Source organism: Danio rerio, chromosome 11, assembly GCF_052040795.2.
Source record: "Danio rerio strain M-AB ecotype USA chromosome 11, GRCz13ab, whole genome shotgun sequence".
Classification (NCBI taxonomy): Eukaryota; Metazoa; Chordata; class Actinopteri; order Cypriniformes; family Danionidae; genus Danio; species Danio rerio.
In genome coordinates, this window is record NC_141031.1 from 34,081,696 (window position 1) to 34,109,682 (window position 27,987).

The following is a 27,987-nucleotide window of genomic DNA, read 5'->3' on the forward strand; positions in this document are numbered from 1 at the left end:
TTCTTCAGAATTTTTCTGGTCTCTTTGATAAAAAAAAAGTACATTTGAAAATACCTGGATCTCAACAACAGCCAAAATATATACAAATTAATTTAAAAATAAACACTAACTTACATTAACTTACAACATTACAGAAAAGTCCCCTGTTTTGTTATATGCATGATTATGGCGTCTCTACCCAAGACAATGTCAGTTTTAATGTATGTCAAAACGGTCTTTGTTACTTACTCTCATTATAGGGGGGAAGTTTTTACAGCTGTGGTTTACAGCCTCATCTGTCTGCAGCCGAGACCATGATGACCTCACCTTTATCTGCTTAACTCTCCCTCACTCCTTTTTTCTTCCCCCTCCTCCTCAAGGTTTCAAGAGTCACGTATCCCCATCCATCTACTGTCTGACTCCCCTAACACATACTTAACATTCCCCAGAGATAAAGAACAAGAATGAAAATCTCATTCAAATGAGAGCAGTCAATGAAGAGCTTTATCACAGAGGTTTGAAAACAAATACAGGGGAAAAAAACTACACAGTAAGAAGCAAACACTTTAAAAAATGAGTAAACTCATTGCCTTAAAAGTAGCAAGTTGATTTTACTTACAAAATGTAAAGTCTTTCTGTTGCAACTATTAAGTTCACTTAACTTAATTTTTATAATTAGTTCATTTCCTTAATATTTTTAAGGGAATGTTTACTCAATATTTTTAAAGTAAAGTCAACTATTGTTTTACAGTGTAGTTGGAAATCATCTTTAACAGCTGTTTAAAGAATTACATCATAGGTGCCTCTAGTTAGTTGAATCATGAGAAGTCAATCATTATTATCTCAAATGTCAGTCTTATCTGAAGCTAGTCTTACCTAGCAAAGGCGAGTAAAGGAGGTTGAGACTTCTCATTTATGGCTCCTAAACTCTGGAATAGCCTTCTTGATAATGTCTGAGGCTTAGACACTCTCTCAGTGCAAAATTAAAGACCTATCTTTTTAGCAAAGCATACACTCAGTGCATCACTTTGCGGTATGATACATGAATGTGCCCCACGCAGGTTTTTGCATCTTGTTTGTATACACTATGAACAGCAGCTACGCTAATTATTCTCTTTATTCTCTATTTCCACCTGGGGATACTCATCCCGAGGCACTCAGAGACTATGCAGCACCACTGATTTGATTCAAGACGAGATGATCCCAAGGTATACATAATTCTGGACCAGGCTGTATCCTGAGCAGCTGCTGTGGTGGTCATGCAGAAGTGAAAAGCATGAGACTGATTCCTGTGACGCTCCAGGGACATACAGTTTCAGCTGCGGTCCAGCGTTCTCCAGCCTCCGGCACCTAGACTGCAGCTCTGCACAAGACGTTTGGCCAGAGGAGAAATGGTCGTGCCCAACTGAACCTGGTTTCTGATGAATATTTTGCATCTAACTCATACCTAAAGGGATAGTTCACCAAAAAAAAAAATTTTATTTACTATTTACTCACCTTCAAGTGAACTTCAAAATGGTTCCAAACCTTTATGAGTTTCTTTCCTCTGTTAAACACAAGAGAATATATTTTTAAGTAAACTGAAATCATGTAACCATCGACTTTAGTAGTAAATATAAGTTTCCAACATTTTTCAAAATATCTTCTTTTGTGTTTAACAGAAGAAAGAAACTCTTCAAGGTTTGGAACCACTTGAAGGAGAGTAAATAGTGGAGACATTTCTTTTTTGGGGGTGATCTATGCCTCATAAATGTTTGGAACTAGAAATGTAGGGAGAGTAAATTATTTAAAAAAATAAATTTTGCCTTTAACAGAAATTCCCCAGAGATGAAAAACAAGAAATTAAGTTAAATTCAAATGAGAATGATTAGCTCATGGAAGTTGTAAAAACAGAAAGAAAAAACTCTAGTAGGACGTGAACAGCCGTTTAAAGCATTACATCATAAGTGCCTCTAGTTAGACCATGAGAAGTCATCCGTCATCATCTCAAATGTCAGACTAATGTACAAAAGATTTACCAATCAAAATATTCAGTTACAGCACAATCCCATACAGAAAATCTCCATGACTCTGTGGCTGCACCTCCATAATTGTTTGTGAAATTTCTTGACTTTAAACTTTGAGGAAACCCAGAAAAGTCCAGCATGAGTCCGAGGGAAAAAAGATCTGCAGGGAGCCTCTGTGACTAAAGTCTTTGTTCACACTTTGGTGTCTCTTCATGAAAAGACAAGCTAAAGGATGAGCCACATCGAAAGGAATCCAAGATCATGTTGCTGCACAGATTCTTACTCAGGGGCGCAAACTATGGCTGTTGTATCTCTGTGAGGAATCTCTGTTCTTTGTACAACAATGTGGGACAAGTACAATTAATCTTGACGTCTAGACAAGTGACAACCTTATCTAGACCTACAATCTTTTGTTTACATGATGCTAATTTCCTTTTCTTTTTCCTTCTTTTGCACCTGCACCTGATAAAAACAATATTTTAGTACCTAAAAAAAACAAGAAGAAAAAAGTATAATAGCATTCATAAATCATGAGCTTCAAGTCATTGTGTTTGTTAAAATAAATAAATTTAAGATTCAATTAGCATGTAACTATTTATTGTACTTATATTGTATTATATTGTATTATATTATATTATATCATATTATATTATATTGTTATTATATTATATTATATTATATTATATTATATTATATTACATTCTTTTGTTATTATATTATATTATCTTGTTATTATATTATATTATATTATATTATATTATATTATATTATATTATATTATATTATATTATATTATATTATTTTGTTATTATATTATATTATATTATATTATACCATATTATATTATATTATATTATATTATATTATATTATATTATATTATATTATTAATTTTCTTTCTGGCTTAGTCCCTTTATTAATATGGGGTTGCCACAGCGGAATGAACCACCAACTTACCCAGCATGTTTTTACGCATGCAACGGATGCCCTTCCAGCTGCAACCCATCACTGGGAAACATCCATTCACACTCATGCACACACATACACTATGGACAATTTAGCTAACCCAATTCACCTATACCGCATGTCTTTGGACTTGTGGAGGAATCCGAAGGACCCAGAGGAAACCCAGGTGAACAAGGGGAGAACATGCAAAACTCCACACAGAAATCCCTACTGACCCAGCCTATATTATACTTTGTTATGTTATGTTACATTATATTATGCACTTTTACTTCAGCAAAACTAAATTTCACACAAAATAAAGTGACTACCAGCATTTAGAGATAAGGCCGATCCTAACAGGCAAGTGTTCTACAGTAGCCTGTTCCAACACACTGCACCAAACACCTGGTTTGAATCAGACGAGGGCCACAGCCAGAATGTGCAATGTTTTCCCCCCGTCGCTGCTCTGTAAACATTTAGATAATACTATGAGGCCATAAACCACTTACCACCTCTTGCATCTTCTCACCTAATGCTTATTTACCACTCAACAGATGGACAAAAAGGTGCATTTTCTGTTATACAAAATGTTTGCATGCTGCATGTATGACAAAAGGGCTGTCTGAAAAAAAGGAACAGCTGGGGAAAAATAAATGACATCATTGTTGAGAAGCAAGGCCTCAGCGAGGGCTCGACTCTGACTCTTATCTGCCCACAACTTCTTATTTTGGGAGGAAGCTTTTACAGCTTGGGTTTACAGCCCTCTCTCTCTCTCTTTCTCTCCCTCCAAATGGGGCCGTGACTGAGTATGATGACATCACCCTGTTTCTGCTCAACTCTCCCTTCCTCGCGCTTTCTCCAAGTCTGTGCAGCACGTTCTCCAGTGTTCCTGCATCTCTAAAAGTCTCTTAGTGCTTAAAAAACAATTCAGACTGCACCGACTTTCCTGACTTTACACTTGGATTTACCAAAGGAATGAACATTTAAGATGATGTTTAACAGTTTTGTGGTTTTTTGCTTCCTAATTAGATGATTCAAGCGTCAAGGGCAATGAAGAGGATCCAACCTTTCACCATCGGGACCAAGTTGTCTGTCCCATCTGAAACTAAATGTCTGGATTATGTGGGCATCATCCTTCCTGGTGCCGTTCTGGACTGCTGCGAGTTGAACGATGAATCTAATGGTTGTCCATCTACACCTGTGGAGGGGCTTTCAGATGATATTAAAGAGGAAGATGAGAGAGATTCTCCATCACCGTCAGCTTCATCGAGGTCTATCAGGAAGATTGCGATGTGTGCAAACGTAGATGGTCAGGTCGAATGCCATGTCACTGATTTTAATGGGACAATAAGTGAGAGGAACAAACCAAGCACGTCTACTGAAAAGCTGTTTCTGGTTGAGGAAAGACTGAGTGACGAGTTTGGTGAACAGCTGGAGGTGAGCAGCTTTTAATATATTCTAATTTATCTAATATATTTTATTTTTTATTTAAATGATTGAATGCTTTTATGAAACTTATTAATTCATATTTCTTTTATGACAAATATATGTTAAATTCATTATTATATATATATATATATATATTTTATAAAAAAACACATGCATTTAATATAGAAGATCATTTAATATTATTTTATTTCAATCCGTTTTTCAAAGATACATACAAGTCTATGTTTTCGAAAATATACATATTAGTTAAACTCAAAATTGTATGCAAAAAATCTGTAAATTAAATATGTTTAGACAGAAATATATAAATATATACATTCCTGTGCATATACACACACAGAGACACACATTAAAATGTGATTGTAAATGATATATTTATATACTATAAAAACATTCATATACATTTAATACACATGTACATTTAATATATAACAAAACTGATATCATATATTTTCATCAGTTTTTACAGAAATATATACTATGCACTACTATACACTATACTACTATATACATATGTCTATGTTGTCTAAAATATGAATATAATTATATAATTTAAACACAAAATTGTATGCAAGAAAATTCTGTAAAAATATTTATACACACAAATATATACGTTCACACACACTTGTATGTATACACACACACACACACACACACACACACACACTAATATATATATATATATGTATGTATGTGTGTGTGTGTGTGTGTGTGTGTGTGTGTATACACACATATATATATATATATATATATATATATATATATATATATATATATATATATATATATATATATATATATATATATATATATATATATATATATATATATATATATATACAGTTGAAGTCAGAATTTTTAGTCCCCCTTTATTTTTTAATTTTTTAAATATTTCCTAAATTATGTTTAACAGAACAAGGAAATTTTCACAGTATGTCTGATAATATTTTTTCTTCTGGTGAAAGTCTGATTTTTTATTTCGGCAAGAATAAAAACAGTTTTTAATTGTTCAAAGCCATTTAAGGTCAAAGTTATTAGCCCCTTCAGCTTATAATCTTTTTCCGATTGTCTATAGAACATACCATCATTAAACAATAAAAGGCCTAATTACCCTAACCTGCCTAGTTAACCTAATTGACCTAGTTAAGCCTTTAAATGTCACTTTAAGCTGTATAGAAGTGTCTTAAAAATATCTAGTAAAATTTTTGTTACTGTCATCATGACAAAGATAAAATAAATCAGTTATTAGCGATGAGTTATTAAAACTATTATGTTAAGAAATGTGTTGAAGAAATCTTCTCTCCATTAAACAAAAATTGAGGAAAAAATAAACAGGGGGGCTAATAATTCTGACTTTAACTCTATGTATACATATATATGAGTAATATCACACAAGTAGCTGTGCGATATGGCTGTATTTCGGCACTGGTGGGAGGCATCCTTTAGGGTCCCATCAGTGACAATATACAGCCAAATCGCACTGCTATATACGAGTGTGATATTGTGCTTAGACAACAGTTTGGTGGCATAATCATGTATATAACAAAGAAAATCAAACACAGAGAGGCTAAAACCCCTTTTGTATGAGGAACTACTTTCTTCCGCCATTTCTTCACATCTGCAGCTGTCATCAGAACAGCAGGAACTGTTGCTCATACACCAACGTCACTTTAGAGCTAGTATTTGAATGATTCTCTAGCATAATGTCTAAAGTGATCACAAAACAGGTGATTTTGCTAACATTTTAAGATTATAAGGCTGAACGGCATGCAATGCCTTCAGACTACAGAGATTTACTAATATTTCTCTGTTGCAATCGGGAGATTACAGGATTACTATGCTATAATTACAGCACTACAACATACATATGAGAAAGATCGAAAGTCATTTACATGTTTAATAATGATTTGATCGGCTGTAGCTTAAAAAAATGCTGGTTTTCTTTTAGAGCTTATTATGTGTCTCTGTTGCCGTTTTGTGGATGAAAATCATCAACCGTCTTTGCTCAAAGACAGGCTAATGTAAGGTGGCCGTCAACGTGCTGTCTCTTGGAAAATATAAATATTTTAAAATAGGCACTATCCTATACAATCTAAACAACTACATTCTTGATTAAAAAACTCAAAAGAACATTATGTTGCCCAACAGCAGCAATATTTGTTAAACTGTAAAACGTCTTGTGCTTGTTGCTGTATGGGCGGAGTAATACACAGGGGTGAAGGGTTACGAGGCTGGACGAGTGCTGCTATTTGCAGAATATTGCACGGCTATCAGCCAATCAGATTCAAGAACCAGGCAGAACTGTTGTATAAATATATATATATGTATATATAAGCATTATCTATTCAAATATTTTCATCAGTTCTTGCAAAAATCACTAAGGTTTAAAAAATCTTCATTTGTTAAAATAATTCGCAAACATGTAACAAAAATGACGATGAAAAGTAAAAATGTAATAATAATAATAATTTCATAATTAATTTTAACAATAATAATATTAATATAACACATGCCAATTCAAAAGTCAATTTGGGTTAAACTTGAAACTTGGATTATTCATTAATTAGTTTTTTACTCTCCCTCTAGTTTAGCTAAATTGGAAAAAAAATGATTATTTTAATATATTATGATTTACATCTGTTGTTTGTTTGTTTGTTAGTTAGTTTACACACACTGACAAACAAAAACAAACCAAGTAAACAGAACTAATAAAAATAACAACAGCAATCCCATGATTTCCAAATGAAAGCCTTTTCTGTTAGCAGCTGCATCACAACATGTTTTTCACAAGCATCGCAAACCAGCAGAACTCAGCGCAGCTCCATATTTGATATTCTCTCAGTCTCTCGCTGTTTTTTATGAGCTGTTTGTTACATTGTTACAGTTCCCGTCTGCCCATGCAAACTCTCCACAAACACATTTCCCACTGCAAAACTAGAAATGAAGCTTCATGCTCCAGCGAATATAACAAGAACACATTGTCTTATTGTGAGAGGAAGAAAAAGCTGAAAAGTGTGTGGATTATTACAGTTTTGCACACTGTGCTCTTTGAGATGAGGTCATAGCCAGGCCCCTCATTACACAAGCCCACAGCACAGATGAACTGGTAATTTCCACAAAAAAATGGGAAGTGGTTCCAAACTGGATCACAGAGAAAGGATCTGAGAATATACTGATGGCACAACTACACTTACGATGCCAGATAATGGTTAAACCATTGGCTCTATTGCACTTTGTGGCTAAATAAGTGCCAAATTATTTCTCAACTTATGCTTAATTCCTCTTTTTTTGTATAAGTCGTAAAACACACTATAAATGTTGAAGGGCAAAGTGTGGTTTGCAAGCTGATAAAAGGATTTAGAAATAGATGTCTAATACATATGGCACCTATGATGAAAATCATTGTTTGTTATTTGTTTGGACATAACTGTGTGTAGGTATCGTGTGTCCACAGTCATACTGGAGTGATAGCAATGCAACAAGACTCTGGGCCGTATCATATACCCGGCACAATGCAGCGCAAGACGTGACGCAAATGTTATTTGCTAGTAACAGCAAGAGTCAATTTGACGTTTTGCACCACACTGTTTAAATAGCAAATCCTTTTTGCGCTCATATGTGTGCCTATAGGTGTTCCGGTATAAAAAGGAGGTGTGTTAAGGCGCATTGCTGGCACGTTGCTATTTTGAGGAACTAAAATAGACTGCACAATAGACCAGCTGAGAAAAAGTCTAAAGTGCAGCGCAGAGCATGTCAGTTGTGCGGCTCGCTTAAACATTGCTTAATACACACAGTATGTACAGCAATACACAAATATCTTTACAAATGAAAAAGAATTAAAGGATTAAAATATTTAAAAAATTTTATTTTCTATAAATATAAAAACCACCACTTTCATGCCTTCTTCATCTCCGGGGGCTTTTTTCAGTTTATTCATGACAACTTGCTTTTAAATAATGTTATTATTATAATTAGTAGTATTTATTAAATGCATATTTATATTTGTTTTAATAAAAACAAGCTTAGATTTGCCCACCTGCCAGGTTTTTGACCATATGGATAATGAAATGTGTGTTTGGATATAACTCAGTTTTTTTTAATCACATTTCGTTATTATTGTTAATTTATTCGTTGGAAATTAGAACTGAATTTAGAAATAGTTTCAAAACAAATCTTTGCACTTAACATCTGAAATTAATTATGTAGACTAATGCATGTCTTCAGTGGAGAGCGTACAACAGTGTTTCCTTATCCACAAAAGAGTGAATGTGAATGTAAAGGCAGAATGGAGGAGGCTCGATATCCTCTTGCTGCAGATGCTGTTTAACTGTTTTCTTAAGTATTTTGAAGAATTCAGTTTTTTCATTTATAAATTTTGCCATGTAAATTGCAAATGCGCCATGGCGTGACACATTTGACTCTTAAAGGGAATGGGAGATGAGACTCTGATTGGTTTAATCTCAAAACACACCTTTAACTCTTTAAGAGAATAAGCTGAACCCTGTTAGACCATGCACCGCGGCGCAGAGTGTGTTATCCCATCTTTAAAGTAGCAAAAGTGGATTCGGACACACCCTTAATGCTTTTGGCCCCTGCAATTTAGACTTTGCTCATAGACTGTTAAAATTGAGCCCTCTTTTTTTAAATTTCTTGATGTTAAAATAGGATCCAAATCCCTCCCATATTGAGGTCCACTGCAATGTGACATAGGAGTTCCCGAATTGATTGACAGCATATTAACATGTGCTCGTAGTAACACATAAAATCATATTAACAAGCCAGGACGTGTGCAAAGCAACTGAGTTTAAAAGATCAGTTCAGCTCTCTGTGATCATTATTCATTATCAAATGTGATCAAGAATGAGTGTTACAAGTTTGAAATGTTTTTAAAATAGTGCATGTTTGTAATGAGTTACAGTGTTTTTACATCTTTATTTTATCATTACAGCCGCGTGTCAGAACAATTATAAAAGAAGATGCTTCAATTCCAACGTGTGGACGTTAAATAAGGTTCATTTTGTACATTAACATAACGGATATCCATACAGCAGTGGATATTAATGTGTATCCTGTCACATTTGTTATGCAAAAACAGTGCAAAGTTAAATGCACGTGCTGTGTGTGTGTGTGTGTGTGTGTGTGTGTGTGTGTGTGTTTGCTATGTGTGCCTGATCTCACAAACGAAACGCAAGTATTTTGTTTTGTCAGTTTAGTGACTCATTTGTACGAATTCGTATGAGTTCAATCGTATGAAAAAGTACGATTTTAACAAGGAGGCGTGGCACCCAACCCCACCCCAAACCCCAACCGTCATTGGGTGATGAGCAAATAGTAGTAAATTGTACGAATTAGATCGTACGAATTCATACGAATTAGCCATTAAATCAAAAAGTTACGAATTGCCATGAGATTGCGTTGGTTTGTCTGTGTGTGTGTGTATGTGAACTTTGTAAAGACATTGTTTGTGACTCATCGTTGCAGAAAGGCTTGAATTAACTCCTCAACAAATATATCAAATATTAATCATTGGGAAAGTTCTTACTGTAGCATCTCTCACAAATATTAGTGAGATCTGCTTTCTTCATGTCCGTCACTGTGGTGTTTATCTGACGTAGTTGAGGCAGAGATTGAGGCACACTCTGACTGGGACTTGGGAACGGTGGGCGGGGAAATCTAGCATTAAAAGCACAGGCCACAAAAACAGCTACATTGTGTTTAGATCAGAAAATTCAATATTCTGAAAACTATCATTTGAAGTTGGATTTCATTAATGCATAACTAAATATTGAACTATGACTATTCCTCATTGTAAAGTAGGAACAATTTTATTTATATATTCATATATGGCTATATATCCGATTTCTGTATGGGATTGCTCCAGACAAATCTGCACCATAAAGCACCACGGCTAATGGATGATATCATTATTTGGAAGCACCACACCTTGCTTCAGGCTCATGTATTGTTGGTGGGCCAACAGACTTAGATCCTGCTATTATTGTGTTTTTACGCTCTAAAATACATTGTAAAAATCCCCTGGGTGTCCTAAACACAGGTGCATAAACATGAGCTGTTCACTGAGGAGATATTTGATATTGCTGAAGAAATGTTTTGGCGCGTTTTCTTGCAAGCAGTCTTTTCGGATCGATTCGGTCTTTAATCTGAGCTTCGTGTACCCAAACAAACAACATGATTTTATTGCCTAACAGCTGAGAAAGTCCAAAAGAACCAGAACTTGGCATGGAAGTCGAATTAGTTGCTGGAATATAAATGATGTAAGGCCTTTTGGAAGATTTACAAGATGAGAAATGGTCTGTTGGTCAAAAGCATGAGGTCACTGGCGCAAAGTAAAAATAAAAATGGGGAAGATATCTTTTTTTCTAAAAAGGCTAGTAGATTTTATAATTAGATACATCGCAAAGGAAAGGAACATGCTGAATTAAACATGGAGATTTTATAAAGAAAGTCTGAAATAGTATTTTCCTGTAAAATGTACTACTGTAATGTGAAGTGGACGCTGACAACAGGGGTGAGAATTAGGTATGGGATGATAACCGTTTTCTAGGTATATCACGGTTTGGAAAAGTCAAGGTTTTAAAACTAAATTTTCTTTAAAGCCGTTCCTAAGGTATGTGTAATATTTTTTGTTTACATTTTTAATTTTTTTTTAGGACACAGTATCTTCAGCAGAAAAGATATCCAAAGATGCCGTTTTAAATGGTAAAGAAATCTGTGTTTTTGAAACAAATGAAGACAGCAGAAGTCAATGATTCATTCAAATTGTTTAGCCTAATATGTTTACTGCTACAAAATGTTATAAATCTTTCAAAAAATAAAATATATTGTGTTCAAAGGGGAAAAGGTTTTTGTTTTTATCCCAAACATTTAAAAAGAATACATTTCAGAGCAGTAATCACAATAACGTGATACCGTGAAACCATCAGAACCTTATTCCTAGTGAGGATCAAAACGCAGGTTTTATTACGCAGAGAATGGTCAGGCAAGCAGCAGTCAACACAGGAGGAAACAAATAAAGGCAATCCAGAATCGTAGTCAATAAGCAGGTCACAGGTGGATGATCAAAGGCAGCAGACATGAATAAACAAACAAAACAAAACAAAGCAAAGATGGGTACACGGCAAGACTAGGCAAGGGAAACACGCCATAGTGTTCACAGTAACGTACAACCAGACTCAGCAATGAGAGTGTCCAAGTGAGCCATATATATGTGTGTGTAATCAGTCCATGAGCAGCATCAACTGTGGGAGTGTAATCAATGAAGACTTGGAGCACGTGTGTGTGTGTGTTGCATGACTGCATCTTGTAGTCCATATACCAGCAGATTTGTAGTTCTCCAGCTATCTTGCATGGCTTAGATTGCTGGTGACTGTGACAACTACAGTCATATTTGATTATTTGATTTATTTACAAAAACCGTAAATGTTAAATAATTGACATCATTTATATATATATATATATATATATATATATATATATATATATATACACATATTTATATATATATATATATATATAATTTCTGTTTGACCGAGACAAGATTTTTTCTACACATTTCTAAACATAATAGTTTTAATAACTCATTTCTAATAACTGATTTATTTAATCTTTATTTAATTTCTTATATATATATAAGTGTGTATGTGTGTACAGTATGTATATAGATAGATAGATGGATAGATAGATAGATAGATAGATAGATAGATAGATAGATAGATAGATAGATAGATAGATAGATAGATAGATAGATAGATAGATAGATAGATAGATAGATAGATAGATAGATAGATAGATAGATAGTCTTTGTATTTCAAAATTTCACATTTGTGTGTAAATTAAAATAATTGCCAGTTAATTGTGAGAAGTTTTGCCAATTTTCTAAGTGTATTTACCACTTCTTTAAGTTGACCTGCAGTGAGAATTGTTTCTAAACAAGCTTTCCTCAGTGCAGTTTTTAATATTTATATTCCATTGCAGTCTGATCCATGGGCTAAAGGAAGGAAAATAAGGAACCTGCATTACGATTACAGCATGTCCGCCTTCCCACACGATCAACCCGAGGACACGGCTCACAGCCAGAGAAGAGACCTCAAAGACATTGAGAACTCTCTCATCCAGCTGACGGCGAGCCTGGACTTGATGCAGGTTAAATGCATTGTAAAGATACTTCTGTTTTGTTTATTAATGTGTCTAGAAGAACCATTACCTCATGTACACTTAATGCATCCTCCTGTGCCAGGAGGAACCAGAAAGACCTCTACCGAAAAACACAGATGCTGTAGATTTAGGATTGGAAACATTTCGTAAAAGGCAAACCCCGAGAGACCACACAGACAAATCGTAAGATTTCATTTAGCACTATGGAGTATTGAGCATTATTACACTTTTTTTAATGATACAAAATGTTTGGTTTTTCTGCAGGTGGCTGAAGTTGAGGTCACTACTAAGGGACTATCATCAAGATCTCATGTTGGCTCTAGATGTCTCTTCGTTTTACCAACAAGCTGACAGCATCATTGGTGCCATTAACTACAAGGTAAAAAGGTTGTCGTTCCTCAGACTTGTTGCACAGGCTGGTGATGATTCTCCATAAACCAATAGCATTCATCAGCACGTCTAGCTCCACCTGTTTGGTACCATACTGTTTTGCTAAGAACCATTATCAAAGGGGCTGAAAAAAATTGGTAGGATATGGTTTGCTATTTTAGTATACTGTAAACCGCTGCAGTTAAATTTACAGTGTCACTGGCGATTTTTACAGTATTACTGTAAAACAGCACACTTGTAATTGTTAATTTACAGTGCACTTGTAAATTTTACAGTATAACTGGCAACCAAAACCAATAATACTGTAAATTTTATGGCAATTTATTGCAGTGTACTTCTGACAATGGAAACGGTTAAGTTACTTGTTCATCTTCATCATTTTTAAAGTGGCATTTAGAGAACAGTCTTTATACTTCATCATTTTGACAAAAGTCCTTATTCAGGATTATCTTCTCTGCAGAGGAGCTGTGTATTGGCAGGCGAGATCCAAAAATGCGGCAAAGAGATGAGAGAAATTGCTTGTCAGATCAACGTAAGTCAAGTTATTAGATGAAATACTGTCTCCTTGTGTAATTGAGAACATGAAAACATGTGATCCTGACAAAATCACTTGTTTTTTAGATGCATGATTCCTCACTGAAGCAAAAAGTAGCTTGTTGTATTAGTCGGGCAAGTTTTTCTCTCTCACAACTGTAGCAAATGAACTCCAAATGAATGTTGTCATTTCCTTCTTCCCTGACCCCACCCCTCCCTGGACAACTCTCTTTCCAGATGCTGAATGAGTGCGCGTCTCGCCTGTCAACTCTCCACCCAACCCTGGCCAGAAGAGTTACATGCAAACAGGCAGAGGTGAAGGAGAACTGGGCACTTCTCCAGGAGTTTCTCTGGTAAACGAGAGTCTCCTTACTCTCATTGTCTTCATGTAAACACGAAAAACAATAGTAAACAAAAACTTGGGAACTGTGGTCTCATATTTGAAGCTTGGAATAGTAAATGACATCATTCCAAAATGCAATCCGTGAATGTCATGCAGGAGTCGACTTGACATGTGGCTTTGTGATGTAATGTTATGGTCCTATATTTTGATACTGAGTCTTAGACCACGAACGGTACAAATTGTATTGATGTTGTTGCTACAAATTTAATTCCAAACTTATCTGAGTTGTGTAATTCTAATTTTGGCCCATTAAGAGATTTACACCATAAATTTCCATGTAATTGCTGTGATTTGGTTTCTAACACATTGAATTGATTATGGTGGTTTGAGAAAGCCTACTGTTATACTACAACAACTTATTCTTCTTTTCCTGTCTTCTTCTTAGACTATGTTAAGAACGCATGTCCTCATAGATCGTTCATACTACAACCACTAAACTAATTCCCAACCTCCAAACTATACTGAATTAAGTTGCTATATCTTTTCCAACTGATCCGATTTACGGTTTTGCGGTTAACTGACCCGGAAATTTGAATTTCCATTGGACCATACTTTGTGACCTCATAATTTTGCGCCAGACCTTCATACAGACTCAAGGTTACGCTCATTTACCTCAGACTACCAATCTACCAATCACTGATGACCTTTCAACTTACTAGCCACACGCTAGCAACAACTTACAGAACCTTAGTAACTGTCCCATAGACTTTTTTGTAAAAAACTGCCATTGAGTTTACATTGGGCATACTAACAACATAATAATCATACTAGCAACATGCTAATTAATTCTATCAACGTTCTACAACATGTTAAATTCATACTATAAACATACTAGCAACATACTAATTGATACTAAATTCATGCCAACAACATGCTAGTTTATACTAGCAACACACTAATTTATACAAGAACCATATTAATAATTTATGTTAGCAACTGCCAAACAACCACTCTGAACATCTTAGCAACTGCCTAGCAACACCTTAGCAACCACTCAGAAACTTTTGCAACCACCTAGCAACACCTTAGTAACCATCTATAACACCCTAGCAACCGCCTAGCAATGCCTTAGTAACCATCTAGAACAGGGGTTTCCAAACTTTTCTGGCCGCGACCCCCAAAATGACAATGCCAGTGAGTCGCGACCCCCAATATACTCTGAGGTGGTTATAAATACAGAAACCTTGCATGCAATGGCGCACACACACCAATGGACCCAAGTCCATTCAGTCTTCTTTTAATTTTTTTAATGTATGAGAGCTGGAAATGGGCCACAAAGTTTAACCGGGTGTTATGAAATCTGCTGCATCTGACGCTATTGCTGTGTCTTTAATACAATGTAATTACCCCAGGGGTTGCAATCCAATAGAAGTAGTAACTATAAGCTACTATAGTAACTATATATGGTATAAACAACAATTTTTTTTTCTCTTCAGAAGGTTATGGATAAAATATGGTAATTCTTATGGTTTAATAAAAATAAATAGATATTTGGAAACCACCAGGCGACCCCCCTTCATTGTCCTGCGACCCCTCGGGGGGTCCCGACCCCCACTTTGAGAACCATTGATCTAGAACACCCAATCAACCGCCTAGTAACGTATTAGCAACCACCCAAAATACCATAGCAACATCTTAGCAACCGCCTAGCAACCACTCAGAACACCTTAGCAACCGCTTAGCAACCACCTAGCAATGCCTTAGCAACCACTCAAAACACCATAGCAACAGCCTGGCAACACCTAAGCAACCACCTAGCAATTACTCAGAATCCATTCGCAACACCTTAGCAACCACTTAGCAACACCTTAGCAACGACCAAAAACACCTTAGCAACCACCAAACAACACCTTAGCAACCTTTCAGAACCCCTTAGCAACCACCTCACAACGCCTTAACAACCACTAAGAACACCCTAACAACCACCTAACAAATACTCAGAATCCCTTAGCAACACCCTAGCAACCCCCTAGCAACACCTTACCAATGACCAAAAACACCTTAGCAGCTGCCTAGCAACCACTCAGAACCCCTTAGCAACTGCATAGCAATGCAATCACAGAAAACACCTGAGCAACGCCTTAACAATTACTCAGTTACTATAGTAACCACCTAGCAACAATGAACCGTCAACTTATTCAGCATATGTTTTACACGGTTACCCTTCCAGCTGCAACCCAGCATTGGGAAACATCCATACACACTCATTCACGACCAGTTTAGCTTACCCATATCTGTTATAGCACGTCTTTGGACTGTGGGGGAAACCGGAGCATCTGGAGGAAACCCACACAAACACGGGGAGAAAATGCAAACTCCACACAAAAATGCCAACTGACCCAGCCGAGGCTCGAACCAGCGACTTTTTTCGCTTTGAGGCGATCATGTTACCCACTGCGCCATAGCCCAAACTTATCACAAACTACTTCAATTATTTAAGCTTTAAAGCTACTTCAAACTTTCAGACGAGCTTTAGTTTTCTAGTTTGAAATATGTGCTAGTTTATGCAGTATGTTTCTTTTTAAAGTGTGCTTCTGTTTTAAGTATCCTGCTGGACAAATATCACTTAGAGCTTACAAAAATATTTGTGCACCAGAGTGATTTTGAGATTATTTTCCTACTTAACCATGCATGTCTGGTTAAAACCCCGCCAGCACCATTAAAGGAAGCTGTAATTAGTGGCTGAGATTACGTCACCCCTTTCTAAACATCACATTGGATCATGGCTGTTATCACAGATCAGTCAACAGCTTTAGATGCAGAATTCCACAAATACCCAAACCGTCATGGAAACTAAGATTGGAAACCTGGTGACCTTTGTTCAATAGTATGACTTCTGTAAGTGTTATATACAGCAGGAGAACTGAGTGACAGCCCAGAAACGATTGAGAAAGAAAAGGTGAACATTTAAGGTGTAGCCTCACTTCTGGTGCAGATGGTGAGAAATAGCTCATATGTATGGTATGAAGATATGATAGGAGACAGGTACTCTGTGAAAACGCAGCTGGAAGAATGTGCCCCTACTGAGAAAGGAACTGAACAAAAATACTTGTCTGAAAGTTGGTCATAAATATTAAAAAAACATAAAATCAGCAACAAATTCCAACTAAAGGCTTAAATATACTTACAAAATTATGTGAACGTTAGGATATACTTGTGGGTCAAGAGCCTGATTTTTCTAAAACCCTCCCTAAGCTCAAACATGTACTTTGAATCTATTTACACTACTGAGTTTGTCCACAAGGTGTCAACATCGAATCTATTCTGTTGTTTCTTAGCTGCGGTTCGTACAATGAAGCTGGATTAGCTGGCTAGCCAGTTTAGTTTCAGCTTAGTTTGCACCAATCGTGGGTAACATGAAACAGCTTAACTTTAATCACGATTTGTTGTCATGGTATTTTGGAGCTGTTGAGCTGAGCTGAGCTACACTCATGTGTCCTAAAACCAAAGATGTGTGCCAATTTAACTTAATCTTAACTGGCTAGCCAGCTAATGCAGCTTCATGGTACTGTCTCCAAAAATTGGATTATTATTATTTTTATTTTTTTTTTCTTATGATTTAAATGGCCAAGGAAAGTTGAATGGTCTGGCCAGTTTGTTATTATTATATTAAATGCAAAGTTAAAATAGTATGGTAAGCAATTTGACAAAATAGTTGGAAATATTTTTGGTACAACAAAAAGAGTGGTCATGATTACCATCTGACAAGATAATCCAGCAAAAATTAGTTCTTAAAATGTCACTGAAACGCAATATTCATATCTCATAATTAAATAGAAAAGGAGACAAATAACTGCATAAAGATTACGTTTTTCAGAAACAAAATGAATAAAAACAATCCACTACATTTGGCTCTGCTTGTATCTGAGGGCAGCCACAGTCTCTCACATAATAGCATGGAAAAGCACAGCCAATCAAAATGTCCATACATGTTTTGGGGGTGAGCGTACTAGGTTAATGTTGACAGCATGATTTTTTATAGTGGATTACATTATTAGTGGGGTCATTTCTATGGTGGGTGGATATTGGTAGGGACACGTCACCTCCATCTACCATAAATCTTCGGCCCTGCTATATGAGTACTGTGAACTTACAACATTTAAGTTGAAGTAATGAGGTATTTCATATTTTTTAGTTCTTAGTTACTGCCTTGATATTAGAAAATATGAGCTAGGCATTGTGCATGACAGCTGCCAAAGTGAGATATGAGCTATTTAGGAGATCTTGTATGTACATATAGGGCTTATATGTGGATATAAAGAAGCAAAACAGAAGACCTATATGGCCTGTATATGCACATAAATGCACCTCAATTCTGCCTATATATGTGGCATATATACACATATATGCAGGTTATATATTGTCAAACATGTGCATATATACTGCAAAGGGTTCGTAAATGCGCATATATCCTCATATAGGTTCTTTCCATGTAGGAATGCTTTTATAAAGTGTCTATGATTCAAGATTACTTAATTAACAATAAAATATAGAACTTACACCACACATATATCACATATGAATATATTTGTGTAATTGGGTTTAACATGCAGCAGCCTATGTTGATGCCACTAAATGTTATAAGTGGAAAATAATCTCATTATCTCAGAATAACCTTTTTTGTATCATTCTGTTCCTGCAAACATTAGCTATTTAAAAAAAAAATCTAGCCAGCAAGCCATGTTGTCTATGTCGACAGAGCCAGTTACATTCCTTTTTGTCTCTCTCAACAAGTCCTCTATCGCTAGCTCTGCAAACACACCTTTCCTGAAACTATGAGCTAACCACACAAGAGGGAGATGACATCATTGCTCGTACATCCTGCCAAGAGTAATATCTTCGCAACTCAAAACAATCACTGAGAAAATTCATCCAGTATTACATAACCAACAGAGATATGGTGTTGGTGTTCTGTGCATGTTTTTATATTTTCAGTCTGCAAGTTGTTATAGTTAAAGATTTACAGTCGTGACTCTTACGGTCTGAAATGATGATGAAAATCATGATATGCTTGAACTGTTTGAAGAGTAATGATGCCTCAGTGGTGCCATTAGAGGTAACGCTTTGTTCTGCTTCACAGGAACCAGAAGACAGATGTGTCTTCCAAACGCCCGTCAACTTTACCCGCTGATCCTTTAACCACATGCCCTGACTCACAGAGCTTTGCTAGAAATGAGGGTCACGGCGTAATGGGAAAAGACGTCAAAGAGGAGCAAAACCGTCTCCGAGGATTTGAGGTTCGTCTCCAGAAATTTCTGTTAGCATGTGATTATAAATGACCACTACAGACCACAAAGAAAAGACAATTGGTCTGAGATTTCTCTTTGGTGAGACAGTCTTTTACACTGAGGCTTTAAACTTATCTAAAGTGATAGATAACCTTCTTTAGACAGTTATATTGCTTTGGTTTTTAGTTGCGAAGTTAAGAAGAAGAAGAAGAAATTAAAAGTTAAAAACATGACTGCAAATCGGTGGAAATGTAAATGACCTTCCTTAAATCCAATAAAATACCCTTAGTTATAAGTAGTCATATTATGATTTCTGTAGAAGCCTGTTTTTGCCTCAGAGTCAGTGCCGGCCCGTAGGGTTGAGGGGCCGTAGGAATCAGCACCTCGAAGTCCGAGGCTATGGTGCTTCTCCGAAAAAAGGTGGTTTGCCATCTCCAGGTTGGAGGAAAGTCCTTACCCCAGGTGGAGGAGTTCAAGTATCTTGGGGTTTTGTTCCTGAGTGAGGGAAGGATGGAATGTGAGATTGACAGGCGGATTGGTGCAGCAGCAGCGGTAATGCGGTTGATGTACCAGTCCGTTGTGGTAAAGGAGCTGAGCAGAAAGGCAAAGCTCTCGAGTTACCAGTCAGTCTACATCCCTACTCTCACCAATGGTCATGATCTGTGGGCCAGGACTGAAAGGACAAGATCTCAGATAAAAGCGGCCAAAATTAGTTTCCTTCGAAGAGTGGCAGGGCGCACCCTTATAGACAGGGTGACGAGCTCTGCCACCAGAGAGGAGCTCGGGGTAGAGCCACTGCTCCTCCATATCGAGAGAAGTCAGCTGAGGTGGCTCGGGCATCTGTTTCGGATGCCTCCAGGACGCCTACCTAGGGAGGTGTTCCAGTCATGTCCCACCGGGAGAAGGCCTCGAGTAAGACCCAGGACACGCTGAAGGGACTATGACTCTCGGCTGGCCTAGGAACGCCTCAGGATCTCCACGGAGGAGCTGGAGGGAGTGTCTGGGGAGAGGGAAGTGTGGGGTTCTCTCCTAAGACTTATGCCCCCGCGACCCGGCCCTGGAGAAGTAAATAAGAAAATAATGATGAATTTGCCAGAAAACACTCATTTAAACAATAAAGTATAAAAGTATAACAAATTAAACTTGAATCAAATGCATTTTTGTAAATAAATAGCATACAAATATATGCATAACTATTTAGAAACGCAGGAGACAATTTAGCTTGTTTTTACACAAAGATTTACACAAACAAAACTTTGCATTGGATGTTGCACAGTGGGTAAGATTCGATTCGCAGGGTAAATTATTGGGAGAGATAATTGTGATAGATAAGGGTGTTGCGTGATGTGTGTGAAAAACGGAGGGTAGCGTAGAGTGGAGGGCGTGGGGGTGTCTGGTGCAGGATGTATGTGAAGAGTGGTGGTGGGGGGGGGTGATAGGGGTTGGCTTGTCTTATATTTGCACTACTAAATAATGTATTATGCATAGCAGAACATACCTTTACTTTGAGCTTGCTTTTCTTCCTCTGCTTTTCTTTTCCTCCTTTTTCGGCTCTGGAAAGATTCCGTTTGGTTTTACGCCATTTAATTTTAAATTAAAATTCAATTAAGATCGATTAAAAATGGCAACAACACTTGTGACGTTATATTACTTAAGACTTTAAGACTTTTTTTGGCTTTATATCCAACGTGAGCAATTATAACTGTGAGCACAGATATGTGGAATCTGTAGGAATATGTTACGTCATTCTAGTTCCCCCAATAGCTGATCGCGGGCGGTGTTATGCAAAATAGAGTTTTGTCCTGCGTAGTATTTGTCTAATATTTTTTAGCTTTTATCCATACTGCAGTTGTCCATTTATTATCGCTTTCAGCTATTTTTCATGTATGAATTATACAGAGCTATTCTTGTAATAAAATGTGGAGGTTATTTTTTTTCTCACTCTCGTTGTGAATTGTTTCGCGTTTAATGGGGTTTGTGCATTGCGCAGTGTGCACTGACAATTATTCAAATGTTCACACTTACAGTAAATATAATATAAAAGCAGTGACCACCTATATTGCCTGTTGGATGTACTGCACTGTTTTATTAGTAAAATAACAATATAGGCTATGATGATACTGAGATGTTTTAAAGGGGACCTATTTTACCCCTTTTTGTGTCTGTAAAGGTTCAGATCAAAATACACATCAGATTATTTATTATATCTTTTTAAATCTTGGTAGTTTGCGCTGTTAGGACATTGGAGCTGTTTTTGTTGCCTGTGCTTTTAATGCAAATGAGCTAGTTCTCCCCGCCCACTGTTACCACATGCATGTCAGAGCCAGATCTTTCTGATCAGCGTAGCCTTCACCTGCTGTGTATCACATAGTTAAACAGCACAGTGACAGACAAGAATGAAGCAAATCTCCCTTACTACTGTAATAACTTTCCCAATGGTTGTTTGATATATTTGTTGTGAAGTTAATTCAAGCCTTTCTGCAATGATAAGTCACGCACAATGTAGTTATAAAGTTACTGTGTACAAATACACACACACACACGCATGCACGCACGCACACACGCACACACACACACATCTTCAGCTTTGCACTGTTTTTGCACGGCAAATGTATCCACTGCTGTAAGGACATCCGTTATGTTAATGTACAAAATAAAGTTGACGTCATCACAAATCGACATCAACAATGATGGACAGTTACTCAAATTAAGGAAGCAAATGATCAGAATTTGTTTGAAAATTGGCAAAAAAACATTTCCTTTAGTGAATGAACTTGCACAGATTAATTGCTCACTTAAAAATATAACCAATGTGCGCTAGCAAAATAAACATTGCTATTTTGATTTCACACATACTTTCACCATCTTGTTTTGTAATTAGTGTTTTTTCAAAATAAAAGCCACCCAATGTGTCTGTGGTATTCTGAATTATGTATTATTAAATGCAATTATTCCTGATTGTGTATTTCTGCAGTGCTCTCAAGGTCTGTGGGCTCATGGGACGTGGAGTCCAGTCGAGGAATGCTCTGAAGGCAGTCGAGGCTCATTGTCAGAGAGCAGCTGTTCCAAGCTGGACCATATCTCTGAAAAACAAGATACGAAGAGGTACAATTAGTGTTTCATTTCACAGTGAAATCTGAGGATGACTGATGAAGCAAATGATCTGTAAATTTGTGATGTCATTTCATACAGTGAATTTTAAGATGCAGTTGTTGAGTAATGTTTGATTAACTGCTATTGTTTTCCCAGCTGTATCAGCCAGATGGCTCAGACAAGCTCTCAAGAATTTCTCATACCCGATAAGGAGTTGACAGCATCCACTGGAATGGTAATATACAGATTTCTCATAACAATACAATGAAGCCATATATATACGTGATCTCACTTCTCTCTTTTTGTACTATGTTGAAAATCAAATATAGAATGAAGAGCATGACTGCTCAAAGTCAACACAAGACCACAAGATAGAGGAGCTCCTAAGCCAGGTAGAGGTCCTCTGGGATGCTCTGCAAAAGAAATATGGAGATAACAATGAGAACGAACCAGCGAATAAAGAACAAACTGGATTTAAAGCCGCACATATGGTTTCAGAACTCACACTTTCTAACCATCCCCCGGAAAATGAAGAGGAAGGCGGTTCAGGAATGCTTGAGAAGTTTCTCGAACTTCTGGATCCCAGTGGTTATCACAAAATGAGTCAGGTTAACAAAACCTTATACTGTAGTTTTAAGAACATGTATTGATTTTATACGAGAACATGTAAATCAGAAAAGTAACATTCTTACCGCCCGTAACAACAAATACAGGAGCACTTACATTGTTGTGAATCTGCTTTGTGGTTTAGGGCGTTCCTGAACTCTTGCATAGGGAAGAAATGGCTGAGGCTGCAGAAATGGCAGTAGATATATCCAGCCATCAGACTGATCAAGAAGGCTTCCAGAAACAAGACCAGACCACTGATGAGCTACAAACATTGGTAAACTATTCATTTTACTTATTTTACCTAATAATACAGACCTACAAAATTAAAACGTAAACAAAATACATCATGTTTTTTTTGCCATTGAATTTTGTCTAATTGCAACTCTGTCTATTGGTTGTCATCTTTTCTCATGCAATATATACAAAGTAAATACTTTTTTTGTGTCGTCACTTGTCACTTTATGTACACTGGAAGCTTTAAATTCCTTGCGTGTGTAAAGCACACTTGGCAATAAAACCAATTCTGATTCTGATTGTTATTAAATCAAATCATGTGGCATTTGATTTTAAGGGTTATTGTGTTACAAAATATATTTCATATATTTTAAATATTTCCCAGTGATGGGTTGCAGCTGGAAGGGCATCCACTATGTAAAACATATGGTGGATAAGTTGGCGGTACATTCCGCTGTGGCGACCCCAGAATAATAAAGGGACTAAGCCGAAGAAAAATGAATAAATGAATGGATAAATGAATGAATGATATTTTAAATATGTAAAATAATAAATCAGAAAATGCAGTATAAGAATCAGATATACAGTGCACAGCATAATTGTGTTCCGCCCTTTTTGAAATTGAATATTTTACTGTATCCATTTCTCAGTGAATATAGGCAATGTGTTGTGGTGCATTTGAACAAAACAGATATATTTATTAAAATAATATTTTAGTGACCAAACATATTTAGAAATTAAAAGATAATACAGTTAAATTCAAGCAAAATATTGCAAAAATACAAAATTTCTACTAAATTTTACAATTTTGTTTTGCTTCTCTTGATTTTTCTATAACATAAATTTGAATGTACTAGTTTTTGGACCATTACTATTTTGTTAGATTTCCTCCAGATTTGGCTTCAGTACTGACTAATGTAATGTATATGCACAAATATAATATGGGGGGGGGGGGGGGGGGGTATATATGTATATATAGGTATATATGCTGAGCACTGTAACACACATTGATTTTACTCCTAATATTCACAGACAAGTTTAAGTTAGATTTACTGGTACAGAATGGAACACTGTGCTCTTTATATTTGTTTGCTTTCCAACTTATCTTAGAATTACAGGTGGCAAGTTTAAATCCCATGTAATTAAATAATTTTAGGTCGGTAGGAACAGTGGCTATTTGAATGCATTCCACCATTAAAATATACACAGTACACTACAGTACTACCACAGTCAGCCGAATGCAGGTTCTACAAAACCTCTGGACGTAATCAAGCTCAAATGTTAGCATCGACAACAAAAAGCACATCTTATTACCAGGGCTGATCAGTCTTTTGTGGCTACTTGTTGTCTTTATATATCCAACAATAGATCAATCTTTCCTCAGCTATCTACTCTAACACTGCGGATAAACCAGCACGTCTGTCGCTGTGCAGAGCTCAGTATGGACATCCTGGACACAGAAACAGATATGGCTATGCTTTGCGACTCTGAAATCAGTGGTCTGGAGGGGCTACAGGAGCAGCAGGATGACCTAGAGGTCAGACAATGAGAACATGAATTTGCTAACTGAATGTAAATACTGTAAACGACTATTTAAAAGACCTCAGTATTTAAACTTTGACTGCAATAGTTAAAGATGGACCATGCTTCTTAAGAACATAGGTTGCTAAAATTAAACAGAGTTAAATTATTCATAAGGGATTTGTTGGTTAGATTTGATCCAATCTGCACTTTGCAATAAATTGAATTATCCTCCCTTTCCACTATTTTCCACATGTGACTTCTGTGTTTTAAATTATGGGTTGCACTCTGGTTTGGGCAACTTCCATTCAAAAGAACTGAAGAATAAATCCCTTTAAATGCTACAAGCAACCCATTATGTGTTTGGTTTTGTACTTTATTTGTATTCAATCTTATTATTTTATTTATGTTTTGACAGTTTAATGGAAGTCAGTCCCATAATTCATGTAAAGCATCATGGGTGATAGGACAAATGTGGATAAGTCCCATACATTTGGTTGCTAGCAGTTTATCATACTCATCAATGAATTCTTTGTCCCACAAAGGCTCATTATAATATCATTGAGGGAGAGGTGAGAGAGATGGAGAAACTAGCCAGCCAGCTACAGATTCCTCCCCCAGAGCAGAGAGACCCTCTCAGGGAAGAAGTTCAGGTGATACTGCAGGCTTGGGAGGAAGTAGGCCGCAACATGGCTGAGAACAGAGGACGCCTGGAGAAATTCCACCAGATTCAGGATTATTTCGAAAGCTATCTTGGCATGATGTAAGATAAAATCTAATTTGAATATTGAGCAGTTCACTTAAACCAGTGGTTCTCTAACTGTTACGTGTACCACTAGTGGTACGCGGGCTTCCTTCTAGTGGTACGCGGAGATATCAAATGTGTCATATGTACATGCTACATATATTAGAAAAATTATTAAAAACGATTTACATATGAATACATGTTACAATACAAATGTACATTTGAATAATGTGCTTTACTCGGCTTACTACGCTACTGTATTTTAATGCTGCTCATTATGGTGGTACTTGGAGAGACAATTTTTTTCTGAGGTGGTACTTGATGAAAGAAGTTTGAAAACCACTGATCTAAACCATCATCTAAAATGATAACAAAAAATTTAACTGCCACCTAATTTATAATGTTTTATTTGTTATAATAGAAATTGTATTGGTTTTAACGGAAGGGTTATTATCACTATAAAGTGCCTTTGATGTCCCACAAGATTGAATCAGTCCTTTATGAACAATGTAAAAAAATGAAACTCTGATGTTTAATATAATTGATTAAAGCTTTACACACATGAAGGTAGAACTATAAGTGTTTTAAAATTTGTTTTTGTCAATTTTTGCCATATTCCTTCATTGAATGGATGTGATTTTGCCATGTCCCACACACCGCTCAGCCAACTTCAGTTGGTAGAGTAGGTAAATTAGATAAAATTAAAAAGATTTTAAAATATTCTTGTTGTCTTTAACAAGTCATTTGATATAAAAATTTCATAACTTCTATTTTTTTTTATAATATTATTAATCATTTTGCATGTGTCCTTAAAATTGCTGTCCACCCTGTCATGATGTGGTAAATGACCCTTTAAGAAGCCCACTGATGTACTCATTGGCATCCCCATGCCCATTTTGCCTTTCTTCAGAGGAGGTTAAAGCATCTACTGTGCACACATTAAGTATTTACACTTATGTTTTCTCTTTTCCTCATATTGTGTTTGAAACTGAATGTTGTCAAGCTTAACATGTCCATTCTGTCATAGTGAAATATTAATTAATATTAAAAATCTTGAATAAATGCTATCATTAGCAAAAAATGTCCTCCCTGTCATTGTCCACAGGATGGATATGCATTGTTATTTATTTATTTATTTATTTATTTATTTATTTATTTATTTAATTCATTCAATATGTTAATATTAATTAGTTAATGCTTTTATGTTACAATGCTTAAACACACATACCTACACCAGTAAATGCAGTACATGAGTGGACAATACAAACCTTTCTGCAATATCGGTCTCAGTCTATACAAAAGATATGCTTTTAAAGTCTATATAATGGAGCTCGCTGACTGTTTGAAATAAAAAATACATGCCAGTGTCCACCCTGTCATGCTGTTTTCCACCGTAATTTTCAACTTTTATGAAAATAAACAAAATATTTATAAACTTAGCAAAAAATCTTGAGATTTCTTAATTAACCAATCAGGGCCAGTTCATATTGTTTAATTTATTTTTAAAGGAACATGCAACGATTGCATATTTTATTGGTAAATAAAGGTTTTGTCCACCATTTCATTAATGTAAATACACTTTTTCCACAATCTAATTAGTTGGGTTGGTAAAGCCACACATTACCTTTCTGAAAATATACATTTTATAATCACACTGCAATGAAAATATTCTTATACTACTTCGAGGGTTGACACAGTTTGAGGTTTGTTTACTGTTTGTCTGCTTGCAGTTAATTTATAAAAAGTGCAGGAGCTTGACCAAAATTAATTTCTTACAGCCTAAGGTCTAATTAATACAACAAGCATGTGGTTAAATAAAAAATCTCAAACTTTTTTTTTGAAATATCAGATGTGTAAAGGCACTTTATAGTAATAATGACCCAGAAACTCTAATAGTTCTTTAGGTATCTACTGGTATTTTTTATTGGCTGTATTAGTGTACCAATGAATTCAAATGGAATAATTTCCAAAACACATTAGACTGGTTTTGATAGATAGAATTTGATGGTTTTTAATGGTATTTGTAGTACTTCTGTGATGGTTTCTGATGTTTTTTTTCCAGCAGGGATTTGTTACTCTAGCAGGAAATGTGTTCCCATATGTGGTTTTGTTAAATTGTACTGTATTAGTTTTGGACTAATGTGATATTTTAATATGGTCTGTTTTTCTGTGTCCCTTAGTGCATGGACAGAGAACACCAGATCTTGTATTCTTGCGGGCAGTGCTGCTTGGAGAGAGAGTGAAGTTGCAGAGATTGATCGCAGCATTGAAACAAAGCTGGCTGAGTTTAGCAAGCTGGCTGCAGCTGGTCAACGGCTTATGCAAGATGAGAGTCAGTTTAAAGACATTGTAAGTGTGTGATTGATTTACTCACAGTTGCCGCATGGTCATCTAAAAGCAATATCAGCTGTCTAAATATGCGCCGTCCATCTGCAGGATGTTTGTTTTGATGTTTTCTTTATTGTAATCATCCTGCCTCTAGATCAAGGAGAGAACAGATGAGTTGCAAAGCATGCTGGGATGGATCCAGGTGAACTGGCACACTCAAAGAGAGCAGCTTGACCAGGATGAGAGAGCAGAGCGAACAAATGAACCTGTTCAACAGCAGGTTTCTAGATTTTTTTGACATCATTTCAAAATTATATCATTTCAAATGCATGTAATAGGTGATATGGTG

General features: G+C 36.1%; 1 protein-coding gene across 1 annotated transcript in view; it reads left to right on the plus strand.

Annotated features, from left to right (window-relative positions):
- Positions 1 to 3,771: 3,771 nt before the first annotated feature.
- si:dkey-238i5.2 overlaps positions 3,772 to 27,987 on the plus strand; it is a 35,650-nt gene continuing 11,434 nt past the window's right edge. Inside the window, exons 1-15 of the mRNA XM_087273921.1 lie at positions 3,772 to 4,366; positions 12,374 to 12,541; positions 12,636 to 12,736; positions 12,818 to 12,932; positions 13,404 to 13,475; positions 13,715 to 13,830; positions 18,961 to 19,117; positions 22,083 to 22,213; positions 22,358 to 22,436; positions 22,531 to 22,809; positions 22,953 to 23,084; positions 24,429 to 24,581; positions 25,111 to 25,328; positions 27,491 to 27,659; positions 27,793 to 27,918. Coding sequence (XP_087130047.1) covers positions 3,959 to 4,366; positions 12,374 to 12,541; positions 12,636 to 12,736; positions 12,818 to 12,932; positions 13,404 to 13,475; positions 13,715 to 13,830; positions 18,961 to 19,117; positions 22,083 to 22,213; positions 22,358 to 22,436; positions 22,531 to 22,809; positions 22,953 to 23,084; positions 24,429 to 24,581; positions 25,111 to 25,328; positions 27,491 to 27,659; positions 27,793 to 27,918 — 2,424 coding nt within the window. The 5' untranslated portion in view covers positions 3,772 to 3,958. The remainder of the gene's footprint in view (positions 4,367 to 12,373; positions 12,542 to 12,635; positions 12,737 to 12,817; positions 12,933 to 13,403; positions 13,476 to 13,714; positions 13,831 to 18,960; positions 19,118 to 22,082; positions 22,214 to 22,357; positions 22,437 to 22,530; positions 22,810 to 22,952; positions 23,085 to 24,428; positions 24,582 to 25,110; positions 25,329 to 27,490; positions 27,660 to 27,792; positions 27,919 to 27,987) is intronic.